The 27,552-nt window shown below is 44.7% G+C and overlaps 2 protein-coding genes across 3 annotated transcripts; both read left to right on the top strand.

The window, feature by feature from the left end:
• Positions 1–407: 407 nt before the first annotated feature.
• Positions 408–6,928, top strand: MRI1 (methylthioribose-1-phosphate isomerase 1). The gene is made up of 7 exons (XM_040415105.1): positions 408–589; positions 1,106–1,341; positions 1,413–1,585; positions 2,305–2,481; positions 2,797–3,021; positions 3,101–3,319; positions 6,824–6,928. Exons 1-6 carry the CDS (start codon positions 458–460, stop codon positions 3,220–3,222), a joined length of 1,065 nt encoding a protein of 354 aa, XP_040271039.1. The 5' UTR covers positions 408–457; the 3' UTR covers positions 3,223–3,319; positions 6,824–6,928.
• A 4,934-nt stretch (positions 6,929–11,862) lies between these two features.
• C1H19orf53 (chromosome 1 C19orf53 homolog) lies at positions 11,863–16,750 on the top strand. Of its 2 annotated transcripts, none has more exons than XM_040415104.1 (3): positions 11,863–12,021; positions 14,526–14,581; positions 16,431–16,750. In XM_040415104.1, exons 1-3 carry the CDS (start codon positions 11,943–11,945, stop codon positions 16,575–16,577), a joined length of 282 nt encoding a protein of 93 aa, XP_040271038.1. In that variant the 5' UTR covers positions 11,863–11,942; the 3' UTR covers positions 16,578–16,750. The 2 variants fall into 2 exon arrangements, with proteins under 2 accessions (XP_040271038.1, XP_040271037.1); XM_040415103.1 differs by lacking the exon at positions 11,863–12,021 and adding an exon at positions 12,058–12,633 and having other exon boundaries at positions 16,431–16,544.
• Positions 16,751–27,552: the final 10,802 nt, after the last annotated feature.

The following is a 27,552-nucleotide window of genomic DNA, read 5'->3' as shown; positions in this document are numbered from 1 at the left end:
GGTTACAGGGTTAGCGCTGCAGTAACATGGATGCAGTGATATACAGGTTACAGGGTTAGCGCCGCAGTAACATGGTTACAGTGATATACAGGTTACAGGGTTAGCGCCGCAGTAACATGGATACAGTGATATACAGGTTACAGGGTTAGCGCCGCAGTAACATGGATACAGTGATATACAGGTTACAGGGTTGGCACCGCAGTAATACAGTGATATACAGGTTACAGGGTTAGCGCTGCAGTAACATGGATACAGTGATATACAGGTTACAGGGTTAGCGCTGCAGTAACATGGACACAGTGAGCAGTAATGTTAAGGTTGGTAGCAATAAAGTTGTGACAAAATCACAATCCTGCAGTGATATTTACTTGTCAAAAGCCCCGCCCCCGGGTTCTACAAGTGGCCACTCCCCCTTGTGGAGACATGTGGCCATTCCCCCGGAAGCCGCGTGTTCACTATGTCGCTGGAGAGTTTGCGCTACAGCCGGGGGTCTCTGCAGGTGCTGAACCAGCTGCTCCTACCACAGCTCAGTCAGTATGAGCCGGTGACCGGCGTGCGGGACGGGGCAGACGCCATCAGGACCATGAAGGTGAGTGACGGGGAGGCGGTGCCTCGTGTCTCCTCATCACGTCACGTGATCACCCTCTGGTTATAACTATTGGTATATGGAGGAGGGGGCGTGGCCTGTAGTCATTTATCAAATCGCTGGTTTTATTTGAAAATCTGTATAATTTTTTTCTGTAATGGTTGCTATGGGCAACACCTTAATCTCCTGGATGGCATCAGTGTGCATTTGAGTTCACATGGTTGCCTAGCGACAGGCCTCAGTACCAGAGGTGACCACTCTGCATCCCCATGCTGTGCTGGCGGTCAGTGTGATCACTTTCTTTTCTATGGCAGTGCTGGTGAGGCATGTGGCTGACATAGGGGCCACAGGTCTACACAGTTCTCTGTAATCTGAATAGCCTGGACTGATACATTGTAACAAACCCTCTGCTCAACAAGGTGAGATCTTGAAAATGGTGACAAATTGATTTTAGAATGCTCTTTATTTCTGTAAAACTGGAGCTCCCCTTTAAGTACACGCACATGTCCGCTCCTGCAGGTGCGCGGTGCTCCGGCGATCGCCATCGTGGGCTGCCTCAGCTTGGCGGTGGAGCTGACCTCCAGCCCCCCACAGCAGACGGCCGACCTCCTGGCGTTCGTCCGTGAATCGTTGGCTCTCTTGGTGGGCGCCAGGCCCACCGCAGTCAACATGAAGAAGGCGGCAGATGAGCTCAGCGCGTTCCTGGCGGAGGAGGCGGAGAAGCCGGGGGTCACCGTCCAGGAGCTGACTGACAGGTACATGTGCCGAGCCTCCCCCACGCCCTGTGCCTCGCGCCTCAGTCCTGTCATTCTCCTGTCGTTGTCAGTGTGATCCGGTGGGCAGAATCCCTCCTGGAGAAAGACGTCAAAGACAATCGTATGATCGGGGACCTGGGGGCCCAGCACATCCTGCAGACCGCCGGCGCCCCGGGTGGGGTGGTGATAATGACCCACTGCAACACCGGCTCACTGGCCACCGCCGGCTATGGCACTGCCCTGGGTAAGATGGCCGAGGCTGACTGTTTTCTGCAGCTTTTTTTTATGTTGTTTTCCCTGCCCTTGAATATGAATAGAATGCCAGAGCTGCAGTGAAGACTGACACTTATACAGGTAGAAAAGCAGGAGCAGAGGTCCTGGATAGTCATGGTATTAAGGGTCTCTGGGAAGTTGGGTGACACCCCCTATGGTCACAATAATAGAACTCCCCTCAACCTCATAATAGTTACCGATATCATCATATTACGTGCTGACCACTGACTCCCCCCAGACCTCCAAACCTAACACGTGCACCCCTCCCCCTTCTAAAAATTCTGCATTTTTCTCTGCTGATGTCCTTCCTCCTGTCCGTATAGGCTCTGGGTGCTGCTCTTTCCTCCATGCTTTACACTGCTGCTCAGATCATCTCAGCTTCCGACTCTCAGGGAGACAAGGATCGGGCATGTTGGATTTCAGCTGCCCAATCCTTTGGTTCTCAGGAGATGCAGAACACATGCATGCTCAGCCAGGTGTGCACGTGTTTGGAGAGAGCTGTCGGACGTGTGAGCCACCTGAAGCGAATGGGGCGATTTCTTCTGACCGTGATTCGGCAGGTCAGGCCGCCTGACAGTCTGAAGCTTCTCTGACACCTGATGGTCCAAACCTCATGAAGTTCTGGGTCCATTCCATATGTTTTATTGCTAAACTGCAGATTCTTCCTCTCGCCCCCCCCCCCCCCGACAGGTGTGGTGCGTTCCCTGCAGGCAATGGGGCGCCTGTCCCACGTCTTCTGCACGGAGACCCGTCCTTATAACCAGGGATCCAGGCTGACGGCGTACGAGCTGGTGTACGAGAAGATCCCGGCCACCCTCATCACAGACAGCATGGCGGCAGTGTCCATGAGGGAACGTCAGGTTACCGGTCAGTACGGTCATGTTCATGACCACCACTAGAGGGAGCTAATCGCAGGAGCATGAATACAGCACCCATTAAAGGGGGTTTCCAAGACTTTTCTACTGATGACCTATCTTCCGTGACTTCTCAAACAGCTGATCGGTGGTGGTCCCGGGTGTCAGACCCCCACCCATCAGATGATGACTACCTATTCTGAGGATAGGTCACCAGTTAAAATAAATCTTGGAGAACCTTTTTAAGCTCAGTGCAATGAGCTCCACCTAGTGGTGGCTGGAGTTATCCGTGCCCCCAAGGGCTTAACTCATCCAATTCTCTCCCCAGCCGTTGTGGTGGGCGCCGATCGTGTGGTCGCTAACGGCGACACCGCCAACAAAGTTGGAACATACCAGTTGGCCGTCCTTGCCAAGCACCACGGGATACCCTTCTGTGTGGCGGCGCCAAGCACTTCCTGCGACCTCAGCTTGCCTACAGGTGGCAGTATTGTCATAGAGGAGAGGCCCGCCCAAGAGCTGACCGACATCAACGGCGTCCGGGTGGCGGCTCCAGGTGGGTGGCGTGTGGACATGGCTGGTGCTGGCTCCTGATTGCACACTGATCCTTCATTCCCGCCTTCTCCTCCTGACAGGTATCGGGGTGTGGAACCCCGCGTTCGACGTCACTCCGCATGAACTGATTACTGCCATAATCACAGAGCGCGGAGTCTTCAAACCGGAGGAGCTGAAACACGGACTGAGCCGAGGCCTTTAAAACGGCGTGCCCCTCCGATCCTGCCCCCTCTGAGGTTTTATTGAGCCCCCCCTTACAAGTGCTATATCTTTCCTTAGGACCTCCCTTCCTTCCTGTGATCTGTTCGGGGGGTAATAATTCAATTAAGAAATATTAATTATGGTCATAAAAATAATTAACCATAAAAAAAAAAAATTTAGAAAATTTGTCATAAATTCTTAAAATCATCATGACCTGGTGAATTGTAGACAAACTAATCGATACAATTCACACCTGAGTCCGACTATTTCCTCAGATAAATAAGTTCTTTTTGACGTGAGATGACGTTAATGATAAAATGTAGTTCTGCATTATACAATAATACACAGGTATTATAAAAATATGCAGATTTATTGGTTACAAGGTTATAAACATAAGTAAATAAACACAATGATACATGCAAATGAATATATATAGCGTTAATATAAAGCATTACAAGCTTAACAATACATGTGAGTGGAAATAACTCGTCACATTATAACCAAGCTATTATTAGGTTAGGATATCAAAGTATGAACATAAGTTATATACATCACTTCTGTTCAGAGAAAACCTCATGATATCAGGATGGGCATGTCTAATCCTAGACATCAATATAGAATGCTAAATACATTCTGCCCCCCTCTAACCGACTACACATCACATGACTGCAAGATGGGCACTTCCATCCAAGGATATAACTTAGAAGGGATAACTGTATCCTTCCGCCCCATCCTGGACTATTTTCACACATATATAACTTTGGTAAGACTATTAAGACAAATAACAGGGATCTAGGATCTTAAATGGGAAGGATTTGACGTCTTTCCTGTGGGAATCCATCACTTAGCTTGGTGAAGAATGTTCTATCAATATCAATATATATATATATATATATATATATGCAATTATTTAATGCTTTGCTAGATTATGAGTCTAGATTCTTCTGCAGGTAGAATGAAGCCTCACAATATCCTAAGACTACATCTCAATATGGAGATGATCAATTAATTTAATCATGTATTTATTCGCCAATCTAGATGGTATAATTTCACCCACACTATCAAATTAGTCTTAATAAAATGAAATATCATCCCCTTTAAAACAATATAAAATGGTATACTGGGCACTCACACTATAGGCAGAACCATAAAATAGAAACAATGCTAATGACTGAATTAATAAATTTAATAGTATAGCTAGACGTTAATAATAATTGAGATAAAATACAATGGACTGGACTATCTAAAAGTCAATATAATATCATTAGAATAAAATACAATACATTATAAGTACCTAAAATGAATAGAATATTGGTAAATAGACAATAATATGGAATTAATAAGGAATGGTAATATGTGGTTATAATAACATCTATTAGTATAGTTTAAAAGACAGTCGGGTTCCAAGCCAAGGAAACGATGATTATAATGTTTATGATATTGGGGCAAAGTCTATGAATAATCCAAAATCCAATGGAACAGTGAAAGAGCAATGCTTTCGTTGCAGTGAGTGTAATATGCGGCGTCCCGCTTCTACTCACTGTTGTGCTCGTTCTCTGGTTTTGAGAGGTTCAAGCTCCTGATGTATCAGCGTGCCAGATTCTCTTAGAAGATGTTCCGGTTGTATAGCGTCAGCCTGGAGAAAATTCAACACTTGGTGTAACAAGGGTTCAGATGGAGATAAGCTGGGGGTCTTGGATCAAACGCGTTTCGGGGCTTCACGTTGCCCCTTCCTCAGTGATGACTGAGGAAGGGGCAACACTGAGGAAGGGGCAACGTGAAGCCCCGAAACGCGTTTGATCCAAGACCCCCAGCTTATCTCCATCTGAACCTTTGTTACACCAAGTGTTGAATTTTCTCCAGGCTGACGCTATACAACCGGAACATCTTCTAAGAGAATCTGGCACGCTGATTCATCAGGAGCTTGAACCTCTCAAAACCAGAGAACGAGCACATCCTTATTTTGCGACCGCAAATCCAATCCAGCGTATAAGCAGGCAAACACAGGCTTGGAGGACATCGGCTCTTTAATCGTACGGAGCGGTGCCCAGAGCCATATAAACCGGTGGCGGAAACAACCTGGGAACAACTATTGGGTGACACAGAGAACCGGAACCACAGCAGTGTAATCTACACTAACAATCACCGAACAGTGAGTAGAAGCGGGACGCCGCATATTACACTCACTGCAACGAAAGCATTGCTCTTTCACTGTTCCATTGGATTTTGGATTATTCATAGACTTTGCCCCAATATCATAAACATTATAATCATCGTTTCCTTGGCTAGGAACCCGACTGTCTTTTAAACTATACTAATAGATGTTATTATAACCACATATTACCATTCCTTATTAATTCCATATTATTGTCTATTTACCAATATTCTATTCATTTTAGGTACTTATAATGTATTGTATTTTATTCTAATGATATTATATTGACTTTTAGATAGTCCAGTCCATTGTATTTTATCTCAATTATTATTAACGTCTAGCTATACTATTAAATTTATTAATTCAGTCATTAGCATCGTTTCTATTTTATGGTTCTGCCTATAGTGTGAGTGCCCAGTATAACATTTTATATTGTTTTAATTGTTAAGGAGGGGCGAATCCTTTTTTACTGTGAGCACCTCCATCTGTGGCCCCACTCACTCCTGTGCGTCTCATAACATTTACTTCATCATCCCCTTTAAATTAAGGATTCCCAATCAGGTAAGGTGGGTGTATTCGCATGCTAATAACACCATGATGTCATATCAACTCCTAATATGGTATAGAACAAATAATGAAATAATATAATATTGTCCATCTGCCTCCAGATGGCACTGCGGTATCGTAGATGAACATCACAACTTTTAAGCATTAAAATTAAATATCTAATAATACGTTCACATGACCTCGTTGACCTTTTTATATAAATCATTGAGGAAGGTCTTTTCCTGACACTTTTAATTACCTATATCCTGGACTTGTTGGAGTTGACTGTCTTCTCCTATCTTTTTGAAATATAGGTTGACTTGATGAAAATTTTATATAGCGGCTTTGATGCTTGGCATCAGAACTTGTACATTTCACTTATCTACATCCATGAATAACTATTGTTTTGAAATAACATTTACTCTTCCCAGAAATCCAATTAACATAAACTTACTTGTTTCTGTACCTTCTACAATACCTTCTAAATGGTAAATACATGGTATAAAACATTATATGAATTATTGATTAACATATGTTGTAAACTAAATATACCATGCAGAGATATATATATAATATAATTATGAATATATAAATTGTGCCTCAAGGACATAAGTCCTTATCAAGTAACCTTGTTCCCTCCAGACAGACATGTCTTAGGAAGTTGGCTTACTCCTTACAGATAATCCCATATCTTTAGTAATAACTTTTAAATACAATGTCCGTTTATGTTCACAATTATTTTTATATAAACTGAACTTGCCATGAACTCATCTTGGCTTCCTCAGCCACATAATAGAACTTTGGTTCAGGCTGATCTTATTCTTAAAAGCAATGAGATGAGCATTCATTTTGATCATAATGTCATTAGATAATATTGTATACGTATGAAAATGCACAACAGATCTGGTGGCTTGAACTCAGGAAGTGTTGTCATGGGGACACCACAGCGGATAAAGTAATTGCTAGAAATGTTCATGTGCAATAAAATGTGCGTTATTTTGGGTGACTTGCATGTGGACACTCATTAACACTATGCAAGTTACCCCTTTTGCGTCTCATACGGTGTAGGTGGGGGTCATCTATCACACAAGGTGTACGTGACAGAGACCACGTTAGGGCTGACGTCTGCTATGAAGCATTATGTGGAAAAAAAAATACTAAAATGCACCCTATGACCCACTGCCAATAAGAGCCTGCAGTACCCCATCCCTGCCATAAGGTGGTGTGAATACTAACCGTCTGCATGTGGGAACTGAGAGCTCAGCCCTAGGGCTCGTTCACACTTGGACACATAATACCACCCTTTTTCTTTTTTTTTTTTTTATTACACACGGAAGTGTAAAATAGAACTGGTTTAGTTGTCCATAGCATCCAATCAGATTCCATGTTTTTTTCCTAAGGAGCACTCAAAAATGAAAGGTCGGATCTGATTGGTTTCCAAGGGCAACTGAAGTTTTCCTTTACACTAGTTTTGTTAACTCTCTCCCTCCCCAGTGCTGTTTTTTTTTTTTTTTTTTTTTTTTTTTTTTTTCAGTACGCCGCCTGTTCCAGCCGATCCCCCTCGCTGCCGTGTTTAGCCCATAGAAGCCGGTGAGGGCATGTTCTGTGCTTACACAGTTCATCTGCGGAGGATTTAGTTTTATTACATCTGTGTTCCAGGGAAATTGGCAAAAACAGCAAATAAAATCTTAAATTGAAAAAAAATTTTTTTTAAAGTTGATCCTTAAGAAAAACAAATACAGATGAAAACATGACAGCAAATTATGGAAGAAGAATGAGTAAAAGATGGAAATAAAAACTACTAAAATAGTGCACGCGCACACAGCACTGCGATGCCTGTAGTGCACGCGCACACAGCACTGCTATGCCTGTAGTGCACGCGCACACAGCACTGCGATGCATACAGTGAGGAACAGAAGTATTTGAACACCCTGCGATTTTGCAAGTTCTCCCACTTGGAAATCATGGAGGGTCTGAAATTCACATTGTAGATGCATTCCCACTCTGAGAGACAGAATAAAAAATAAAAATTCAGGAAATCACATTGTATGATTTATAAAGAATGTATTTGTCTTGCACTGCGGAACATAAGTATTTGAACACCTGAGAAACAGCAAGAATTCTGTCTCTCAAAGACCTGTTACTGTGCCTTTAAAAGGTCCACCTCTACTCCACTCATTAATCTAACTTAGTAGCACCTGTCTGAGCTCTTTAAAGACCCCTGTCCACCCCACAGTCAGTCAGACGCCAACTACTACCATGGGCAAGACCAAAGAGCTGTCAAAAGACACCAGAGACAAAATTGTGGACCTCCACAAGGCTGGAATGGGCTACGGGGCAATTGCCAAGCAGCTTGGTGAAAATAGATCAACCGTTGGAGCAATTGTTAGAAAATGGAAGAGGCTAAAGACGACTGTCAGTCTCCCTCGCACTGGGGCTCCATGCAAGATCTCACCTTGTGGGGTATCTCTGATGATAAGAAAGGTTAGGAATCAGCCCAGAACTACAAGGGAGGAGCTGGTCAATGACATGAAGAGAGCTGGGACCACAGTTTCAAAGGTCACTGTCGGTAAAACACTACGTCGTCATGGTTACAAATCATGCATTGCATGGAAGGTTCCCCTGCTCAAGTCATCACATGTCCAGGTCCGTCTGAAGTTTGCCAATGACCATCTGGATGATCCAGAGGAGGCATGGGAGAAAGTCATGTGGTCAGAGGAGACCAAAGTAGAACTTTTTGGTCTAAACTTCACTCGTTGTGTTTGGAGGAAAAAGAAGGATGAGTACAACCCCAAGAACAGCGTCCCTACTGTGAAGCATGGGGAGGAAGGGGGGGGGGGGGTAACATCATGCTTTGGGGGTGCTTTTCTGTGAAGGGGACAGTACGACTGCACTGTATTAAGGAGAGGATGAATGGGGCCATTTATTGTGAGATTTTGAGCAACAACCTCCTTCCCTCAGTCAGAGCATTGAAGATGGGTCGTGGCTACAATTGCAAACTACAAAGTTCACAATTCAAATTCCATATTGCAATCCAAATTGCATACAACCAGTACCGGATCATACTCAACCAATCTGCAAATAGTTACTGCACTACCATTTTATGTTGAATGATAATTATGCATACCGCCATCTTGTGATATCTTTTCAACATGTGTTATATACATGGACTATCTGCTGCGGAGGCTGCAGTGTTATATATGAAGAAAAGTTGAAGTTAATAAAGAAGTTATTTCAAGCATTTGGTGTGCTCTTTAAACCTACTGTTTCCATAGAACGGCGCTAGAGGAATTACAGAGTAAGGCTGGGTTTAGACCTGAGCGTTTTACAGCGCGTTCCTACGCGCTGTAAAACGCTCAACAGGCAAAAACCAATGTTTCCCTATGAGCATGGTTCTGTAAAACGCCCTACGCCTCAAGAAGTACAGGAGCTTCTTTGGGGCGTATTGTCGCGCGTTCCCACCCATAGACTTCAGCGGGAACACGCCTAAATGGGCGTTTGCTTGTTTCCGCCCATTAAAAACGCCTGTAAAAAGCGCATATCTAATACGCTCAGGTCTGAACCCAGCCTAAGGCCTCATGCACACAACCGTTGTGTGTTTTGCGGTCCGCAAATCGCGGATCCACAAAACACGGATGGTGTCCGTGTGCATCCCGCAATTTGCGGAACAGCACGGACAGCCTTTAATATAACTGCCTATTCTTGTCCGCAAAGCAGCAACGGATGCTGACAGCACACAGAGTGCTGTCCACATTTTTTGCAGCCCCATTGAAGTGAATGGGTCCGCATCCGAGCCACCAAAACTGCGGCTCGGATGCGGACCAAAACAACGGCCGTGTGCATGAGGCCTAACAGACAGTCTGGTTAGACTAAAAGTCAGAGATATCAAAATTCTTCTAATGCCACAGCGCAAAAGGCACTTCATAGTGCTACCCCTGCCACAGGAGGGAGCTGAAACTCTGTGTTGCTCAGCGACAGCCCCGAAACCTGGCAGATCTAGAGGAGATCTGTGTGGAGGAGTGGGCCACAATCCCTGTGTGTGCAAACCTGGTCAAGAACTACAGGAAACGTCTGACCTCTGTAATAGCAAACAAAGGCTTCTGTACCAAATATTAACACTGATTGTCTCAGGTGTTCAAATACTTATGTTCCGCAGAGCAAGACAAATACATTCTTTATAAATCATACAATGTGATTTCCTGAATTTTTTCTTATTTTATTCTGTCTCTCAGAGTAGGAATGCATCTACAATGTGATTTTCAGACCCCTCCATGATTTCTAAGTGGGAGAACTTGCCAAATCGCAGGGTGTTCAAACACTTCTGTTCCTCACTGTATACTGCACAGCTCTGCTATTCATATACTGCACACATCCAGCTCTGCTATTCATATACTGCACACATCCAGCTCTGCTATTCATATACTGCACACATCCAGCTCTGCTATTCATATACTGCACACATCCAGCTCTGCTATTCATATACTGCACACATCCAGCCCTGCTATTCATATACTGCACACATCCAGCTCTGCTATTCATATACTGCACACATCCAGCTCTGCTATTCATATACTGCACACATCCAGCTCTGCTATTCATATACTGCACACATCCAGCCCTGCTATTCATATACTGCACACATCCAGCTCTACTATTCATATACTGCACACATCCAGCTCTGCTATTCATATACTGCACACATCCAGCTCTGCTATTCATATACTGCACACATCCAGCTCTGCTATTCATATACTGCACACATCCAGCTCTGCTATTCATATACTGCACACATCCAGCTCTGCTATTCATATACTGCACACATCCAGCTCTGCTATTCATATACTGCACACATCCAGCTCTGCTATTCATATACTGCACACATCCAGCTCTGCTATTCATATACTGCACACATCCAGCTCTGCTATTCATATACTGCACACATCCAGCTCTGCTATTCATATACTGCACACATCCAGCTCTGCTATTCATATACTGCACACATCCAGCTCTGCTATTCATATACTGCACACATCCAGCTCTGCTATTCATATACTGCACACATCCTGCTCTGCTATTCATATACTGCACACATCCAGCTCTGCTATTCATATACTGCACACATCCAGCTCTGCTATTCATATACTGCACACATCCAGCTCTGCTATTCATATACTGCACACATCCAGCCCTGCTATTCATATACTGCACACATCCAGCTCTGCTATTCATATACTGCACACATCCAGCTCTGCTATTCATATACTGCACACATCCAGCTCTGCTATTCATATACTGCACACATCCAGCTCTGCTATTCATATACTGCACACATCCAGCTCTGCTATTCATATACTGCACACATCCAGCTCTGCTATTCATATACTGCACACATCCAGCTCTGCTATTCATATACTGCACACATCCAGCTCTGCTATTCATATACTGCACACATCCAGCTCTGCTATTCATATACTGCACACATCCAGCTCTGCTATTCATATACTGCACACATCCAGCTCTGCTATTCATATACTGCACACATCCAGCTCTGCTATTCATATACTGCACACATCCAGCTCTGCTATTCATATACTGCACACATCCAGCTCTGCTATTCATATACTGCACACATCCAGCTCTGCTATTCATATACTGCACACACCCAGCTCTGCTATTCATATACTGCACACACACAGCACTGTATTCATATACTGCACACACACAGCACTGTATTCATATACTGCACACACACAGCACTGTATTCATATACTGCACACACAGCACTGTATTCATACACACAGACAGCACTGTATTCTCATACTGCATACACACACCGCGCTACTACACGGGTTCCCGTCCATCTGTGCTCTGTTTTCTCCTGTACAGCCTGGCTCCGCCCACACACGTGCCTGATCACATGGTCATGACATCATCAAAGGTCCTTTAGCCGAAGATTGTGGCGTCCGGGAGAGCTGGGGGAGGAGCTGCAGCCGGGTCTGACTTCCTGTACGGGGGACATCATGGCTCAGGGGGCGCTGAAGAAGAAGGCCAAGCCCAAGAAGAATGCGGCTAAGAAGCCTGCAGGGATGAGGAAGGGAGGTAAGACGGCCGGGACTACATCTTCCAGCATGCCCTGCTGCCGGCGCTGGGTGCTGATTGGTTGTTTGGTGCTGTTAGTCTGTCCAGTCACATTATTATGACCACTTCCTACCAGAGTGGGGTCACGTGACGGGAGCTGGCTCAGTGGGTAGTGCACGAGGTGTGGGGTAGGCTGCCTGCACACTCATCCCTCATGGGTAAAAGGGGAGATTTATCCGAGTTCCAGAAAGGGATGATTATTGGTTTTCGGGCCAAGGGCGGCAGTATTTCTGAGACTGCGCAGTTCGTGAACTGTTCTCGCGCTGCCGTGGTGAAAGTGTACGGTGAGTGGATAAGCGGCACGCTTGTGAACAAGAGACGCGGAAACTGCGGAGCGCCACGTGCCATCGATGTGAAAGGCGAACGCCGGCTCCGAGGGTGCGTGAGGGAGGACGAGCACGCTACAGTGGAGCAGCTGACCGCCAGAATGAACCAGGGGGCGACCAGGCGGGTGTCTAAGACTACGGTGCAGAGGACGCTGCTGCGTATGGGGCTCCGGAGCAGCCGCGTGCTCACCGCTCCTCTCCTCACCAAGCTGCACCCGCAGAAAAAGCTCCAGTATCGGACCTGGATGTACGTCTTACATAGTAGTATGCCTTCTGTTACAATGGATAGCGACAAGCCTTCTCCTGTGCTGTGGTCTCATTCACCGACAGCAAGCAGAACTCTTGCTAATGATGAAGAAATGAATCACAATATACAGGGTGGGCCATTTATATGGATACACCTTAATAAAATGGGAATGGTTGGTGATATTAACTTCCTGTTTGTGGCACATTAGTATATGTGAGGGGGGAAACTTTTCAAGATGGGTGGTGACCATGGCGGCCATTTTGAATCCAACTTTTGTTTTTTCAATAGGAAGAGGGTCATGTGACACATCAAACTTATTGGGAATTTCACAAGAAAAACAACGGTGTGCTTGGTTTTAACGTAACTTTATTCTTTCATGAGTTATTTACAAGTTTCTGACCACTTATAAAATGTGCTCAATGTGCTGCCCATTGTGTTGGATTGTCAATGCAACCCTCTTCTCCCACTCTTCACACACTGATAGCAACACTGCAGGCCCCTAAGGTCTCCCGATCTGACCCCCTTAGACTTTTATCTTTGGGGTCATCTGAAGGCAATCGTCTATGCTGTGAAGATACGAGATGTGCAGCACCTGAAACTACGGATACTGGAAGCCTGTGCTAGCATTTCTCCTGCGGTGTTGCTATCAGTGTGTGAAGAGTGGGAGAAGAGGGTTGCATTGACAATCCAACACAATGGGCAGCACATTAAACACATTTTATAAGTGGTCAGAAACTTGTAAATAACTCATGAAAGAATAAAGTTACGTTAAAACCAAGCACACCGTTGTTTTTCTTGTGAAATTCCCAATAAGTTTGATGTGTCACATGACCCTCTTCCTATTGAAAAAACAAAAGTTGGATTCAAAATGGCCAACTTCAAAATGGCCGCCATGGTCACCACCCATCTTGAAAAGTTTCCTCCCTCACATATACTAATGTGCCACAAACAGGAAGTTAATATCACCAACCATTCCCATTTTATTAAGGTGCATCCATATAAATGGCCCACCCTGTAGATTAGGAAGTTCCAGCCCTTGTGAAGAGGGGATAAGTGTCCGACCCCTGCTCCCTGCAGGCCCGTCACTCCATTCACCTCTATGGGACTGCCACTCGCCTACCTCCGACCTACCCCAGTGTGCATTCAGTGAGCGCAGGCCTCCTCAGACCCCCACCGATCAGATGCTTAAGGACCATTTAAAGGGCATCTGTCAGCAGTTTTGTACCTGTTACATGTGCTCTTAGCAGCTGAAGACATCTGTATTGGACCCATGTTCCTATGTGCCTGCATTACTGAGAAAAATGATGTTTTATTATATGCAAATGAGCCTCTAGGTGCAACGGGGGCGTTACCATTACACCTAGAGGCTCAGCTCTCTCTGCAACTGCCGTGCCCTCTGACTGGACCAGGCAGTGTAAACGCCACCACGTCCGGCCCAGACATAGTAATGGGGCACACTAACGCCCCTGGTTGACATTTTGCTTCCTGTGTATATTAGGAGTTTGGCTAATATTCAAAATTAAAGGGTAAGTCCACTTTTATCTAGATTTGCACTCTTCCTAAAGTCTTGTGCTGCACCATGCGCTTGAGTGTCCCGTACAGGAAGGAAACTGCTGGCACCATCTTTACTGTACTGCGCCTGCGCCGGATACTGAAGTGCACATCTACATAAAAGTGGACATGCCATTTTAGTTTGAATATTAGCTGAACTCCTAGTAATATACCCAGGAACCAGGGGGCGTTCTGGGCGGTGGTGTGCCCCTATATCATAGGTCTCAGGACACAATGGGGAAGGATGTGCACTTATTAGGGGGTTGCCAGAGTTGCCCCATAGCAAGGAGCGGATCGCCGGCCCGGCTCATGGCACTAATAACTGTGAATGTCTTCCACAGCGCGAGTCATCGCACCCAAGAAATCCCGAATCATCCACCAGCAGAAGCTGAAGAAGGTGAGTGACCCAGTAGCGGGCCTAGTAGGTGTCACGGGTGAGGCCGTTCCTCTTATGCCTCCCACCATCCTGTACTGGGAACCCGGAGAGTTTCCTAAAGTCTGAGGCTGCACTGCTGAGATCCTGACAACTTTCCCTGTCCCAGCTTATCTGTGTTGTCAGACGCACGGGTATCTGCTACTACATGTATGAGGTGGAACTTGTCTCTCCATGACAGAGAGAGGGCATGTTGTCTTCAGAATCTCAGTAGTGCAGCCTCAGGCTTCAAATCATATAGTCTTCAGAGCCTTGTTTGAAGAACGTCACCATCCCACAGGATATGTCCTAAGTGTCTGATGAATGCAGAGTAGTGTTTTGTTTTTTTCCTGTTAGGGGTTCACTGTATGGAATAAATATGTTTATTTATTTTTTTTATTATGGGGAAAACGTGATTTTAAATGATATTTTTAAAAACTTCTTTTTTCTTTGACTTTGCTTTTTTTAAATTAATTCCTCTTACTGGGCTTGAACATGTGATCGTTAGATCACTTCTCCTATGACTGCAATGAATTGGCACTGCAGTCTATGGGGGAATCGCTGTGTTCCTGTAGAGTCCTGTCTGTGGCCGGGCTCCATAGGTACATAGTAGGGCAACAATTATATCAGTAATCAAGTATTCTATCGATTTTATTTTTTACGATTAATCTAATAAGAAAAAATTAATTAATAGACTGTTTGACTTTATAAAAACTCATCAGACCCCCTGCCATCCGTCCCCAACACCCTCCGTTCCCCCCTGTGTGATCAGCCCAAGTGCATCAGTTCCCCCAGACCAGGTTGGCCCCCTTCAGTGCCATGTCCCCAGCGCCCGTGAAATAAAATACTTACCTTTTCTGTAGGGGCGCCGCTCCACAGCTCCTTCCTCTTCTTCTTCTCCGCGCGCTGCACTGGATCCTGACGTCACACCGTGTCGGGTCATAGTGCGCGCTGACGTGCACCATGACCTGACGATGTATCAGGATCCAGTGCAGCGCTGTACGGGCCGGCGGGTGACCACGGAGCGGTAAGTAATAGCAAGCGCTTCACTCCCGCTCCGTGGTCACATGACACAAACGAATACTCAATACAAAAAATTTGCATCAATGATTTTTGATTTTTTTTTTTGTGTGTGTCGAATTACTCAATTCAATTGAGTAATCCTTTCAGCCCTAGTACATAGCTTTGGCAAGCTGCAGAACCTTTGAAAGGCTCGTGGCTACCATAAATAAAAAATGTCTCCCTCGATTTCTGCGATTGGGCCCCAGGAGCTTCCCAAATGCCGTGGTCACAATTGATCTCGGTGTCTAAGGGATTGAATGTCTGTGATCGGCGTCATCGCCGATCACAGACTTTACCTCCAGATACCTGGGGGCTTCGGCGACATGTTCAAAGACGCAAATTCAAGAAGGGGGTTACTTTCATCTCAGACATTTGAGGAACACCGATGGCATCTGCAATAGCTGTATGATATACAGTGTTGGGACCCCCACATGTTGGGAGACCACACACACACCTTTTGAGGTGAGGTGGCCAGCAGAACACTGAATGTAGATGTGACCTCCTGGATTCCTCTAAGTGTATGGAAGTCATGTAAAGAACTGTGCAAGCTACAGCGGACCCCAGTTCAAGGAGTGGGGCTCCCCTTTTATATGGTAAGTGTCTGATGTGGGAATACCCCCTTTAAGTGTTTTGAGGCACATGGTCCATGTCCCCCAGAGCGAGCGCCTCTCCTTGTAGTCTGTTGTAGAAGACTACAGCTCCCACCATGCACTGCAGCAGTGTGCACCCAGTGTATGAAATACCTCCTAACCCATGTCCTCTCCTTCCCCAGAACCTGGAAGTTCAGATCCGAAATAAGATCGAGCATGACGTCACCATGAAAGCCGCTGCCAACATGCCCAAGAAACTCGCCCTCCTAAAGGCCCCGCAAGCAGCCAAAAAAGACAAGAGCGCCCCCGCTGGAGGAAGTAAAGCATGAGCTGTCGGCGCCACTTGCTCTTATATATATATTGTGTATTGGCTTTTCAGAAATGAATGTATGCAGATTTTCTAATGATTACAGATCTATAAGTCGCGGTCTTCTTGGCTCTGAACGGAGTGCAAGCTCTTAGGGACAGGAAGCCTTTGTAAAAATAAAGTGGAATAATGGCAGCGTTGTTGGGCTCCTGTATCATGTGTATAATGTAAGGGAAAACATGGCTGACTATATTACCCATGCAGAGCGCTGTAGCGGTGGCGTCTCCTGACATGTCTGTTTTGGTAACCACTTGCAACCCCCATGTAATAATTCTGGAGCATCTATTATTATGGCTCTGTTGCGTTGCTCCTCACTTACTCCTACTAGAAGTTATGAATGAATGGTCAGCAGTTTACAAAGAAGTTACCGTTGGGTGTTACCAGTGGCACTGCAAGAATCATGAAGAAGCGTTTGTGGGTTTGAAGAGGTAAAGCTCTGAGAGAACTGCATGACAGTAAAAGGCCGCCCAATGTGGCAGGCGATTGTCAGGAGGGAAGTGTTCTCTCCCTGCAATTGCCTGCTCGCTAGCAGAGGAGACCGCTGCTATTACATGCAGCGACCTCCGCAGCATGGGGAGGAGCGATCGTTATGTCATCGCTCGTCTCCAGCATATGACAGTCTCTTTCTAACAAAGCTAGAACCAGCCCTGTACCTCACATGGATCCAGAGATCTCCCCAATCATTTCTCTGATAGATTTATATCAAGCTGACGGCTCAAGGGGCGTGTCATTTCTGCAGCAGCTCAGGGGGCGTGTCCATGTTCTCCCTATCACAGCTCAGGGGGTGTGTCCATGCTCTCCCTATCACAGCTCAGGAGGCAGTTGAAGGATGATACTGAGCATGTGCGGCCTTCTCAGTGAGCAGGACAAAGGAATAAGAAAAAGAACAAACTGCAGGTGGCGCCATACAGATACATTTTATTGAATAACTCGGTGGCTATGCAAAATTATTAATTACATGCAATTACAAAAGTATTCAGAACCGAGGCTGGTTTGAAAACTAGAATATTTTTCATGGAACAACCCAACTTAGAGGCACATTTATTAAGACCGCCATTTTAGACGCCGGTCTTAATAAGCCCCTGTGCTGGCGGTGGATTGGCTGAAGTTATTTAGAGGCACCGGCTTCCTTGACAGAATCTGCGCCAGATATACGCCACAAAAGTAAAATGACCCCCTTAGTCTTTTGACCTGCAGATAAAGGAGGTGGAATTGTCATCCAAGATTCTGAAGATTAACATTCTGTGATGCCAAATACGAGATCTCCAACACATTAAAGGGGTTCTGCAGTCTTTCTGATGACCTATCCTCTGGATAGGTCATCGGCATCTGATCGGCGGGGGTCCGACACTTGGGACCCCCGCCGATTAGCTGTTTGAGAAAGTAGTGCTGTGGCCTTCTCTGCTTACCTCAGGCCCAGTGACGTCACGACTAGTATCGCTGCCTGCCTGGACGCAGCATACGCCATGTTCAGTTGAATGGAGCTTAGCCGCGTCCAGGCCAGTGATACTAGTGGTGACTTCACTGGGCCTGCGGTAAACAGAGAAGGCCGCGGCACTACTGGAGCGCCACTGCCTTCTCAAACAGCTGATCGGTGTTGGACCCCCACTGATCAGATAGTGATGACCTATCTAGATAGATCATCAGAAAGAAAAACTGCTGGACCCCTTTAACTGCACAGCAGAGGTTATGCTGGTAACAATGGACGTCACAGCATTATACTCGGAACATTTCCTCACAATGGACGCTCTTATGCCACAAGAACAGAAACTATTCATACTGAAGAGCTTGTCGCTTCTGGTATCGGAATAAGATCTCCTATCAGTGGTCCGGTACCGCTATGGGGAGTCGGGTAGCACCTGCTTCCCCGCATCTGTTGATAAGGAGGTTCGAATCCACACATATAAATAATACCCGCTTCTACGACCATATAGTAGTTTTAAAACAATATATTGAAGACTTGTTCTTGGTTTGGCGGGGGGCGACAATTCATCCATAATGAGCCCAATAATAGTGATTGGGGAATCACATTCTCTCTCAACTATAGTGAAACTGAAATTGAACTCCTGGATCTATGTATCACCTGTGTAGCAGATCATTTTATTATTTCAAAAAAGAAAGAAGAGAATTAGATCGCACATCCACAAGCTTAGCTTTGATCTGTAACTGCTTCTCAGCGCAATGATTAGTGTACGGCCCCCTGTACTGCATGCTATATAAGAGGCATTAGTGTACTTTTTGATCAAAAGGCATAAGCCCACTCACCGCGCCAAGGTTGTCTCTCGGAGTGGGACCTACTCTAAATTTGGCACGGCACTGCCTGGCGACCGCCGACGCCACAGCTCCGCACCAGCAGGCAGCAGCATCCAGCCACCAAACAGCACCCCTGCTGCCCGGCAATGCTACCCTGGCACCGGGTCCACCCATTTTATTATTTCACCCTATTTCAAAGCAGTTGATAGTAATTGTTATCTAGATTTCTCCAGCCACCACTATAAGAAGTGGCTGCTAAACGTCCCGTACAGTCAGTTTCAGAGAATTATGAAGAACTGTACAGAGTAATCCACTTACTGTAACCAAGCGCAAGTGTTAAGAGAGTCAGCAGAGGGGATACCCCCAGAAATTAGCTGATGATGCCTGAGACCCAAAGTATGGAAGAAAACAGTCCAATCAGGGTTTTAGGCCCCTTTCAGACGAGCGAGTTCCACACATCAGACTCGCAGAGTGAGTATGCGGCAGCTCCCATCCTGACCTCCCAGCACTGCCGGGATCGCATAGCATTATAACCCTTACCCTAAGTTCACACCTGAGCGTTTTACAGCGCGTTCCTACGCGCTGTAAAACGCTCAACAAGGAGAAACCAATGCTTCCCTATAGGAATGGTTCTCACCTGGGCGTTTTACAGCGCGTACGATCGCGCTGTAAAACGCCCGACGCTCAAACAAGTTCTTGAGCTTCTTTGGGGCGTTTTGTCGCGCGTTCCCGTACATAGACTTTCGGGAACGCGCGACAATGAGTGTTCGCTTGTCTCTGTATGCGCGATTGTAAACGCCCGTACAATCGCACATACAGCGCGCTCCTTTCAGAACGCTCAGGTGTGAACCCAGGGTTAGAGTTTTGGAATATATTGGATAACATTGACAGCATTATGTCAGTGTTATCCATTACATTCCAGAACTGTAAGGGCTCTTTCACACGTGCGGATAATCCGCTGCGTGAAAGATAGCCAAGCCGCGCTCTGTACAGCAGAGACACGAGCAATAACATGATTGATAATTGTTAATTTCTAATGATAATTTTTTTTTTCCCTTTGTCGTAACAGCAGCACAACTGGGGTATTACTGCCATTGTGGACAATCAGGACAGGTGGAAATTTTATTAATTAAATCAAATAAAGTGGTAATTGACCAGATCGGCCCCTATAAAGCCCTCCTCCAACACACATCCCGTGAAAACTATAAAGTACTTCACAACAGGACACTGGAGGGAGGGAAATACGTGTGCTGCTGTTAGGACTAAGAGAAAACTAATTATCGTTGAAATTAACGATTCCCTTACGTCGAAACAGCAGCACAACTGGGGACTTAGCAAGAAGAAAACCTATGAGGGAGGGTCTTCCAGCTAAACTGAATTCAAGCCAGACCTGCCAAAGGCGGTGTGTTCTGAACTACTTAAGTCAAGCCTATAATGGCTAACAAATGTAGAGTGGGAACTTCATGAGGCAGCAGCACAAATGTGCTCCAAAGGCACTAGGGTAGAATGAGCGTGAACAAAAGCAGGGGGCACCAAACCCTGGGAGTCAAAAGCTACTCTGATGGCCTCTTTGATCCAACGGCTTAATGTTGGTTTAGAAGCTTTAAGACCCTTGTTTCTTTCGGCAAAAAGAATAAAAAAATTCTCGGACCTTCGAAAGTCCTTAGTTCTTTCTAGGTAGTTTTTCATACTTCTGGCAACATCTAGGGTCAACATGAACCAACGGGGTGGAATCAAAGACCTCCCATCTTTCAGCTGCCTCCACCACCTGAGGGAGTGGCGTACCCAAGGAGACAGGGAGCATTTCTTGTCTAACCCAGTTGGGTTGCGGTTCCAAAGGCCCAACACTTCTGACTGAAGAGGGCGCAAGTGTGCTAGGGCCCAAGGGACTGCCTCTGCAGTTGCTGACATGTGGCCCAACATCTTTATCAAGGTTCTGATGGAAATCACACGAGGGACCATTAAAAACTCTATGGCTCTGATTACCTTCTGGCGTCTCTCCAGAGTGAGGGAGAGAGTCTTTTCGAGAGGAGTCTATTATGAACCCCAAGAATCTTCTTGATGTTGCTGGTACGATCTCGGATTTCTCCCAATTGCCTCGCCTAAATGCTGGAGAAAAGTAAGAGCCAGATGAAGATGGTTCTGCAACACCTCTAGAGATGCAGCTTTTAGTAGCCAGTTGTCTAGGTAAGGAATAATTTCTAAACCGTTTAGCCTCATGGCTGCCACTATAGCAACCACAACCTTTGTGAAGGTGTGGGGGGCAGAAGAGATTCCAAAGGGCAGGACAACATACTGAAAATGTCTGACAGTGCCCCTGAGAGAGACAGCAATCCGTATGTATCTTCTGTGATCTGGATGAACGGGTACATGCAGATGTGCATCTTTGAGGTCTATGGTGACCATGAGGTCCCCTGGTTGTATAACTTGTATGACCGAGCAAATTGTCTCCATTCTGAACCGCCTTTGAGTTAAAAACCGGTTTAGATAACGGAGATCTATTATCATCCGCCAACTCCCGTCCGGCTTGGGAACAAGAAACACTGGGGAATATACTCTGGATCCTTTCTCTGCAGAGGGCCTGTTTTTGTAGGTAAAGAAGAATGGCCTGTTCTAAGCACATCTGTTTTACAGGAGAGAGGAGTGAGGTCTTCACGAATCTTGAAGGAAGAGGAGCTGAAAAACGTATTCTGTGCCCCTCTCTTATTACTTGAAGGACCCACTGGTCCGAAATCCTGTGTTCCCAATTTTTGGGGAAATAGCGGAGACGTCCGCCTACAGGAGTGAGCAAGCCGGAGGGAATAAGCGGGTCTAATATAAGATCTGCCAGAGGAGTAGAGATGGTGTCAAACGCTCGACTTCTTCTCCCTATAGTCCTGGGTGCGAGGATATCCTCTCCCGCGAGAGCCCTGACCTCTGTGGGATCTCTGGTAGGATTGGGTTCTGGATCCCCTAAATTGCCTACCTCTCCCCCTAGAGGATTGTTGAGGAAGACACATTCCTTTTTTGTCAGAGAATCCCTCCATAATCTTATCTAGTTCAGACCCAAATAGTCTCCCTGGTTCATAAGGGAGGCCACAGAGATTGTACTTGGAGGCATTGTCTGCCTTCTAGGGTCTGAGCCAGAGGGGCCCCCTACTGGCCACAGACAGAGCCATAGACTTGGAAGCCAACCTAAGCTGTTGAGATGCCGCCTCACTCAAAAAATCTGCACCTAAGAGGGCAGACTTGAATTGGGAATTGATATCAGCTCTAGCCACGGCAGAGTTTAAATCCGTCTGGATTTTCAGGAGCTTCTTCCTGAGAAAATTAGCAACTTCCGAGGACGCCACTGCAACTGAGGCGGATGCGGCTGAGGCAGAATAGCCTCTTCTTAAAGTGCATTCAATTCTTCTATCCAGTGGATCCTGGAGCTTAGAACCATTCTCAGAGGGAACAACAGTGTGTCTTGACAGCTTGGATATGGCTAAATCCCCCTTGGGAGGAGGACCCCATTGTTCCAGTTGACTTTGGACTAGGGGGTATAAGGTTTTAAACCTCTTAGATATTACTGGTCCCTTTTCTGGATGCTTCCATTCAGTTGTCATTTGAGTGACTCTTCCACTTTAAAGGCCCTAGGCCCCCTAGAGGTGGATACAGAAGCTTCCCCTTGATCAACATCCTGGTCCCTTACCTAATGCATCTCAATAGTCGCTGAACTTTTTCCACCAGGAATATCTGGGTGGCAGTGTTGTCATCTTCTTCACTATCTGAAGCCAAGGAATGGGCTTCATTAATAATCATCAGGTCTTCTCCAAAAGACGAAGATCTCCTAGGAGAACTTTGAGTAGGCCTTTTCTGGGCTAATGCGTCCGCTATGGATCTGCTCACAAATTCCTTCACCCAGTTTATCATCTCCATAGACTGGGGCTCAAGATCTGGAGGGGGGGGGGGGGCGACAACTCTGATATTTACTATAAAGATAGTCGTCAGGCAGCAAGGTGCCACAGCCCCAACATGACAAGTGCCTGCGCTTGGAGGCGGACTTCCTTCCAGAAGAGGGCACCTCTCCAGGGCCCGGAGAAGACATTTCAGGCTAAAGTGGTTAGCAGCAGTAGCTGCGGTGGCAGAAGAATTCGCAGGTTGCTAAGCTCAGAATCCTGTGAGCGCACAATCGTGTTAGCAGTAAGGTGTCAGTAACTCTCAGAACAGAAAGTGAACAGAGAGACAGCTGAAGGAAAAGCGCTTCTTAAATGGCCAAGAGGGGAGGAGACCTAATTCATACGCCCCCATCCGAGCAATAGGAGAAAGAGACTCTTAGGTTGCCAAACGGAGTGCAAGTACAGAAAACAGTGTTTTCTATCAGGAAAAATCTATAACTGTAATTCTACAGAAATACTTCCAGTCCAAAGCCGGACCGGAGTGAAGCTTCTCCTGGAAGCGTGAAACACAGATGAAGAAGGCGCAGGAAGGTAATTACCTCTACTGCACTGGGTGTACCTAAGAGCTTGGAACGGACAGCTAAAGGTATAAAACGGGGAGGGAGGGGGGGGTGGAGAACGTAGCGAGAAACCGCGCTGCAGGATAAAAAATTTTTTTTAGATCTTGGTCTCAAAGAGACCACCATTCGTCCCTTCAGAAAAAATTGCAAGGGATGTGTGTTGGAGGAGGGCTTTATAGGGCCCGATCTGGTTAATTACCACTTTATTTGATTTAATTAATAAAATTTCCACCTGTCCTGATTGTCCACAGGGGCAGTAATACCCTAGTTGTGCTGCTGTTTGGACGTAAGGTAATACTCCGTGCCGCTCTGTGACCTTTTTACTACAAAATCACGGTGACAACTTTTTCTCACTGTGAATTTGTAGTAAAAAGATCACTGAGAGGCACGGAGTATTATCAGTCATGTTACTGCTCCGTGTCTCTGCTGTCCAGAGCGCGGCTTGGCACTCTTTCACGCAGCGGATTACCCGCACAACATCCGCTCTGTCAAGGTATATCTTTTATATAAAATATAAATATTTTATATAAAAATATAAAAATTAATAAAATAATAAAAAATGGAAATCAGTCAGGAAATCCACTAGGCGGACATAAAACGCCTTTCTTTTATCTTGAGACTCTAAATTTAATTTATGCAATTAATGAAAACAAAGGGGCAATCAATTATACAAAATATATGTAACAATTTATTTATAAATGAGTAAAATTCCAATATAAAACTGACATAAGATCAATGGATAGACAAATTGACGCAGTACCAATAAACCACCACTAGATGGTGGTATAATCCACTATCACTTTCTCACCAGCACAGAATTATTAAAAGTAACATATGATAAGAAATAAATGATATTTCTTTATCAAACAGACCAATACTTAATACATCAAGACAAGCTCAGGATTTTCTGTTTACCAACAGGTTATAACATGACAAAATACAGATTAATACAAGAACAATAAATGTTGTCCCTTGACTCTGTCTCAGCCTATGACAATCAAAAATATAAATGATATTAATATGATATTATATCCCACTCAGCAACCAGACTATGGAAATATAATTTCCCAGAGTTTTCCTCTACTCAGATAATGTCTAATCTCCCATTAGCAATATGCATCTTTGCTAAGAGGACAACTAGCATTAGGGAGGTGATTAACACTATACGTTCCCACAATATGGAAACACTTGACTATACGCTGAGAGGAATATCTTAATAATATCACAAGCAAAATATAACATACGTTACCAAGTCAAGGATGGACAGGTTTCGGGTGTAATCAGTTCTCAAAACTCTTCCAGTGACCAAAAATTAATCCAAGTTTCTTTTTGTTGTTGAAGTAAATTGTTAGTTGCAGTTGTTTCAGTTGAAGAGTGTAGATAGATGGATAGATAGCTAGATCGATCCCTCCTAACCTCTTACATGCATAGTTTATACCCCATGTTATCTAAGAATTCCTCCCCTTCTAGATTAGGGATCTCCAATCAGACAAGATGGGTGTGTTCGTATGCAGATACCAATGATGTCATTTTAACCCTTGGAACACTGGTGAAAATGCCATACTATTATCAATTTACCTCTAGATGGCACTGTTGTACTACATAATAATTCCAACATTAATTCTAAATATCTAACAATGACCTTATTAACCTCCCCCAATATGCATCAGTATTAAGGGTTTCTTCCTGACATTTTAATTACCCCTAATCTAGACATGTTGGAGTCACCATCTCCTACTGTCTTCTTAGGGACAATGGACAATGGTTCCTTTTACTTAACATCCGGATTCATTAACTTGGCCACATGGCTGGCTAATAATATTCAGCTCTCCTCATGAAAACCAATTAGTAGGAAGATAACTCCAATACTTTTCTAAACCTTAAAAGTCTATATGGTCAGTGGGATATACACGGCACAAAATATATATTCTAAATTATATATATATATATATATACACACACATCGATACATTGTTATACATAGATGACATATTATATAAGTCATTGGTTAAGATATGTTGCAAATTTAAATACACCACACAGGAATATATAGAATATAATTATGAAGACATGAATGGGACATTCATACACCCAATGCTTCCTACAAAGTAGACTTCCCTAATGATTTTGTAATGAAGTAAAATAATACATTGCTATTCAAATGGTTGTTTCTCACAGATACATGTCTGTAGGGCCCATTATAGTATTAACGGATACACTACATCTGCTCACAATAATTTTAAAGACAATATACCCTATGTCTCTACAAACATGTTCCCAAACTGAACTCAGCATAACCTCATCTCGGCCTGTTTCAATCCTATAGAGAAATATCAGACTCTGGTTCAATCTGTGATTACACTTAAAGGCAATGGGCATTGCTATTTAGACTATAATATCTTTAGATAAGATTGTACATTTATGAAAATGCACGACAAATCCCCCTTCATTCCAAAATATTCCACAAAGTGAGAATATATTTGGAATGTCAAAAACTTTTCATATGTCTTCTTCATGGCTCACGGCGCGCAGACTTTGTCTATGGTGTTTTAGCCATAGTTTACCTAAAGTCTTTTTGAATAATCTTATCCAACGCATTGTTTTGGATGGTCCGCAAACTCAACCATTCCATAGATCCTGCAAAACAGGATATAAGTTCGATGAATGTTTGTTTTGATTCTTCATCTCCGCATGTATACTTAGTAAGTTACTTTTCAGTGAACCGATCTCCAGTTCCAATGTTTTAATGGAGATGGAATTGGCAACGGTTACACCTGTGGCAATGACAGCGCCCACTACGCTAAAGATTATAGCGGCAACAATGACAGAAATAAACCGTCTCGGTCTTTGACTCGTAGAAAGCTGCTCTCTGGTCAAGGTCTTTCTCGCTTGTTCCAGTATTTGCGTAATCCGTTCTTGGGAATATCCGATATGCGTTTGGTACCAGGTTTGGATCTCCGGTGACAGGATCTCAGACACGTTGAATTGTTTTTCGATGAAGACGCGTGGATCCAGGCTGATGTAAATCTTCTGGGACAAAATCCTCTTGTTCGTCAGAATGAATCCCGCGGTGTCCTGCAGCATGATTCCGGATGAAGGACCTGGCACAACAATCGGTTCGGCGTGGAATTCTTTCCCCAAGATTAGGATGACATAGATGATGGCAATGATCTTAGTCGGCATCTTGCGCCTAAAATATTGTATGACAAAATATGAGTATATGCATCTTTCACTTTTTATCCTGTAAGAAAAGAGTTAATGCTATCATATATTTTTGATTGGCATAGGTTCTTTTCTTGAACAGGGCAAGTTCCTTGTTTTAGAGGTTAGTTAAGAGATGTTTAGTTATAGAGGAAACACATGTGAGAATGGGTTAGTATACACGTTTGTTCATACAATACCAATCCTAATTTCCGTCTTTAGCTGGAACTGTAAAATCTCTTTACCTCTCCTCCTCAGACTCCTATCTCTCGAAGTCGTGAGCTAGGATGACAAACACGTAATTGATTAATATGCACCCATTTTTCCACAAATTCATCCCCCTTAGGGATTTTTATCTTGTATACCACTGGTGACAACTTTTCAATAATGACATAAGGTCCTTTCCATGAAGGTAAGAATTTTCTCTCCTTCACTTGATCCCGAGCGAAGTTATAGAGATAAACCTGATCGGAAATTTGATACTCCTTCTGAGTAGTTTTCAGATCGTAGTATGTTTTAGCACTCACTGCGGCTTTCTCTATATTCTTCTGGGCAAACGCAAAAGCATGCTGAAAGTGCTTGCGTAAATTTTCCACATATTGATGCGATGTTGTAGCATTTATCAAATTATGATCTGTTATCCTGTATAATAAATGCTGGGGTAACACCATCTTCCTTCCTGTGATCATCTCGAAGGGAGAAAGTTTGGTTGCTGCGCTTGGGGTGGCCCTGATGGCCATAAGAACCAAAGGCAGTTTGACATCCCAGTCCTTACCAGATTCATTGACAAATTTTTTTAGAACGTTCACGATGGATTGGTTGTAGCGCTCCACTCCACCACTAGAGGCTGGCCGATAAGCTATATGCAGCTTCCTTTTTACCCCCAGTATTTCCCACATCTTTGTCATCACTTCACTAGTAAAATGACTTCCACAATCGGACTCGATGCGTTGGGGAAGACCAAACCTTGAGAATATGTGGTTAATGAGCAGAGATGCACATA

Source organism: Bufo bufo, chromosome 1 (genome assembly GCF_905171765.1).
Source record: "Bufo bufo chromosome 1, aBufBuf1.1, whole genome shotgun sequence".
Taxonomy (NCBI): domain Eukaryota; kingdom Metazoa; phylum Chordata; class Amphibia; order Anura; family Bufonidae; genus Bufo; species Bufo bufo.
This window is presented reverse-complemented; position numbering and strand designations above follow the sequence as displayed.

Excerpts from the sequence above, each read along its gene's own strand:
- MRI1 (XM_040415105.1), top strand. The coding sequence starts at position 458 with ATGTCGCTGGAGAGTTTGCGCTACAGCCGGGGGTCTCTGCAGGTGCTG. Across the intron at positions 590-1,105 it reads ACGCCATCAGGACCATGAAG|GTGCGCGGTGCTCCGGCGAT; the intron begins GTGAGTGACGGG and ends CCGCTCCTGCAG. Across the intron at positions 1,586-2,304 it reads CGGCTATGGCACTGCCCTGG|GTGTGGTGCGTTCCCTGCAG; the intron begins GTAAGATGGCCG and ends CCCCCCCGACAG.
- C1H19orf53 (XM_040415103.1), top strand. The coding sequence starts at position 12,215 with ATGGGTAAAAGGGGAGATTTATCCGAGTTCCAGAAAGGGATGATTATT. Across the intron at positions 12,634-14,525 it reads CTCCAGTATCGGACCTGGAT|CGCGAGTCATCGCACCCAAG; the intron begins GTACGTCTTACA and ends TGTCTTCCACAG. Across the intron at positions 14,582-16,430 it reads ACCAGCAGAAGCTGAAGAAG|AACCTGGAAGTTCAGATCCG; the intron begins GTGAGTGACCCA and ends CTCCTTCCCCAG.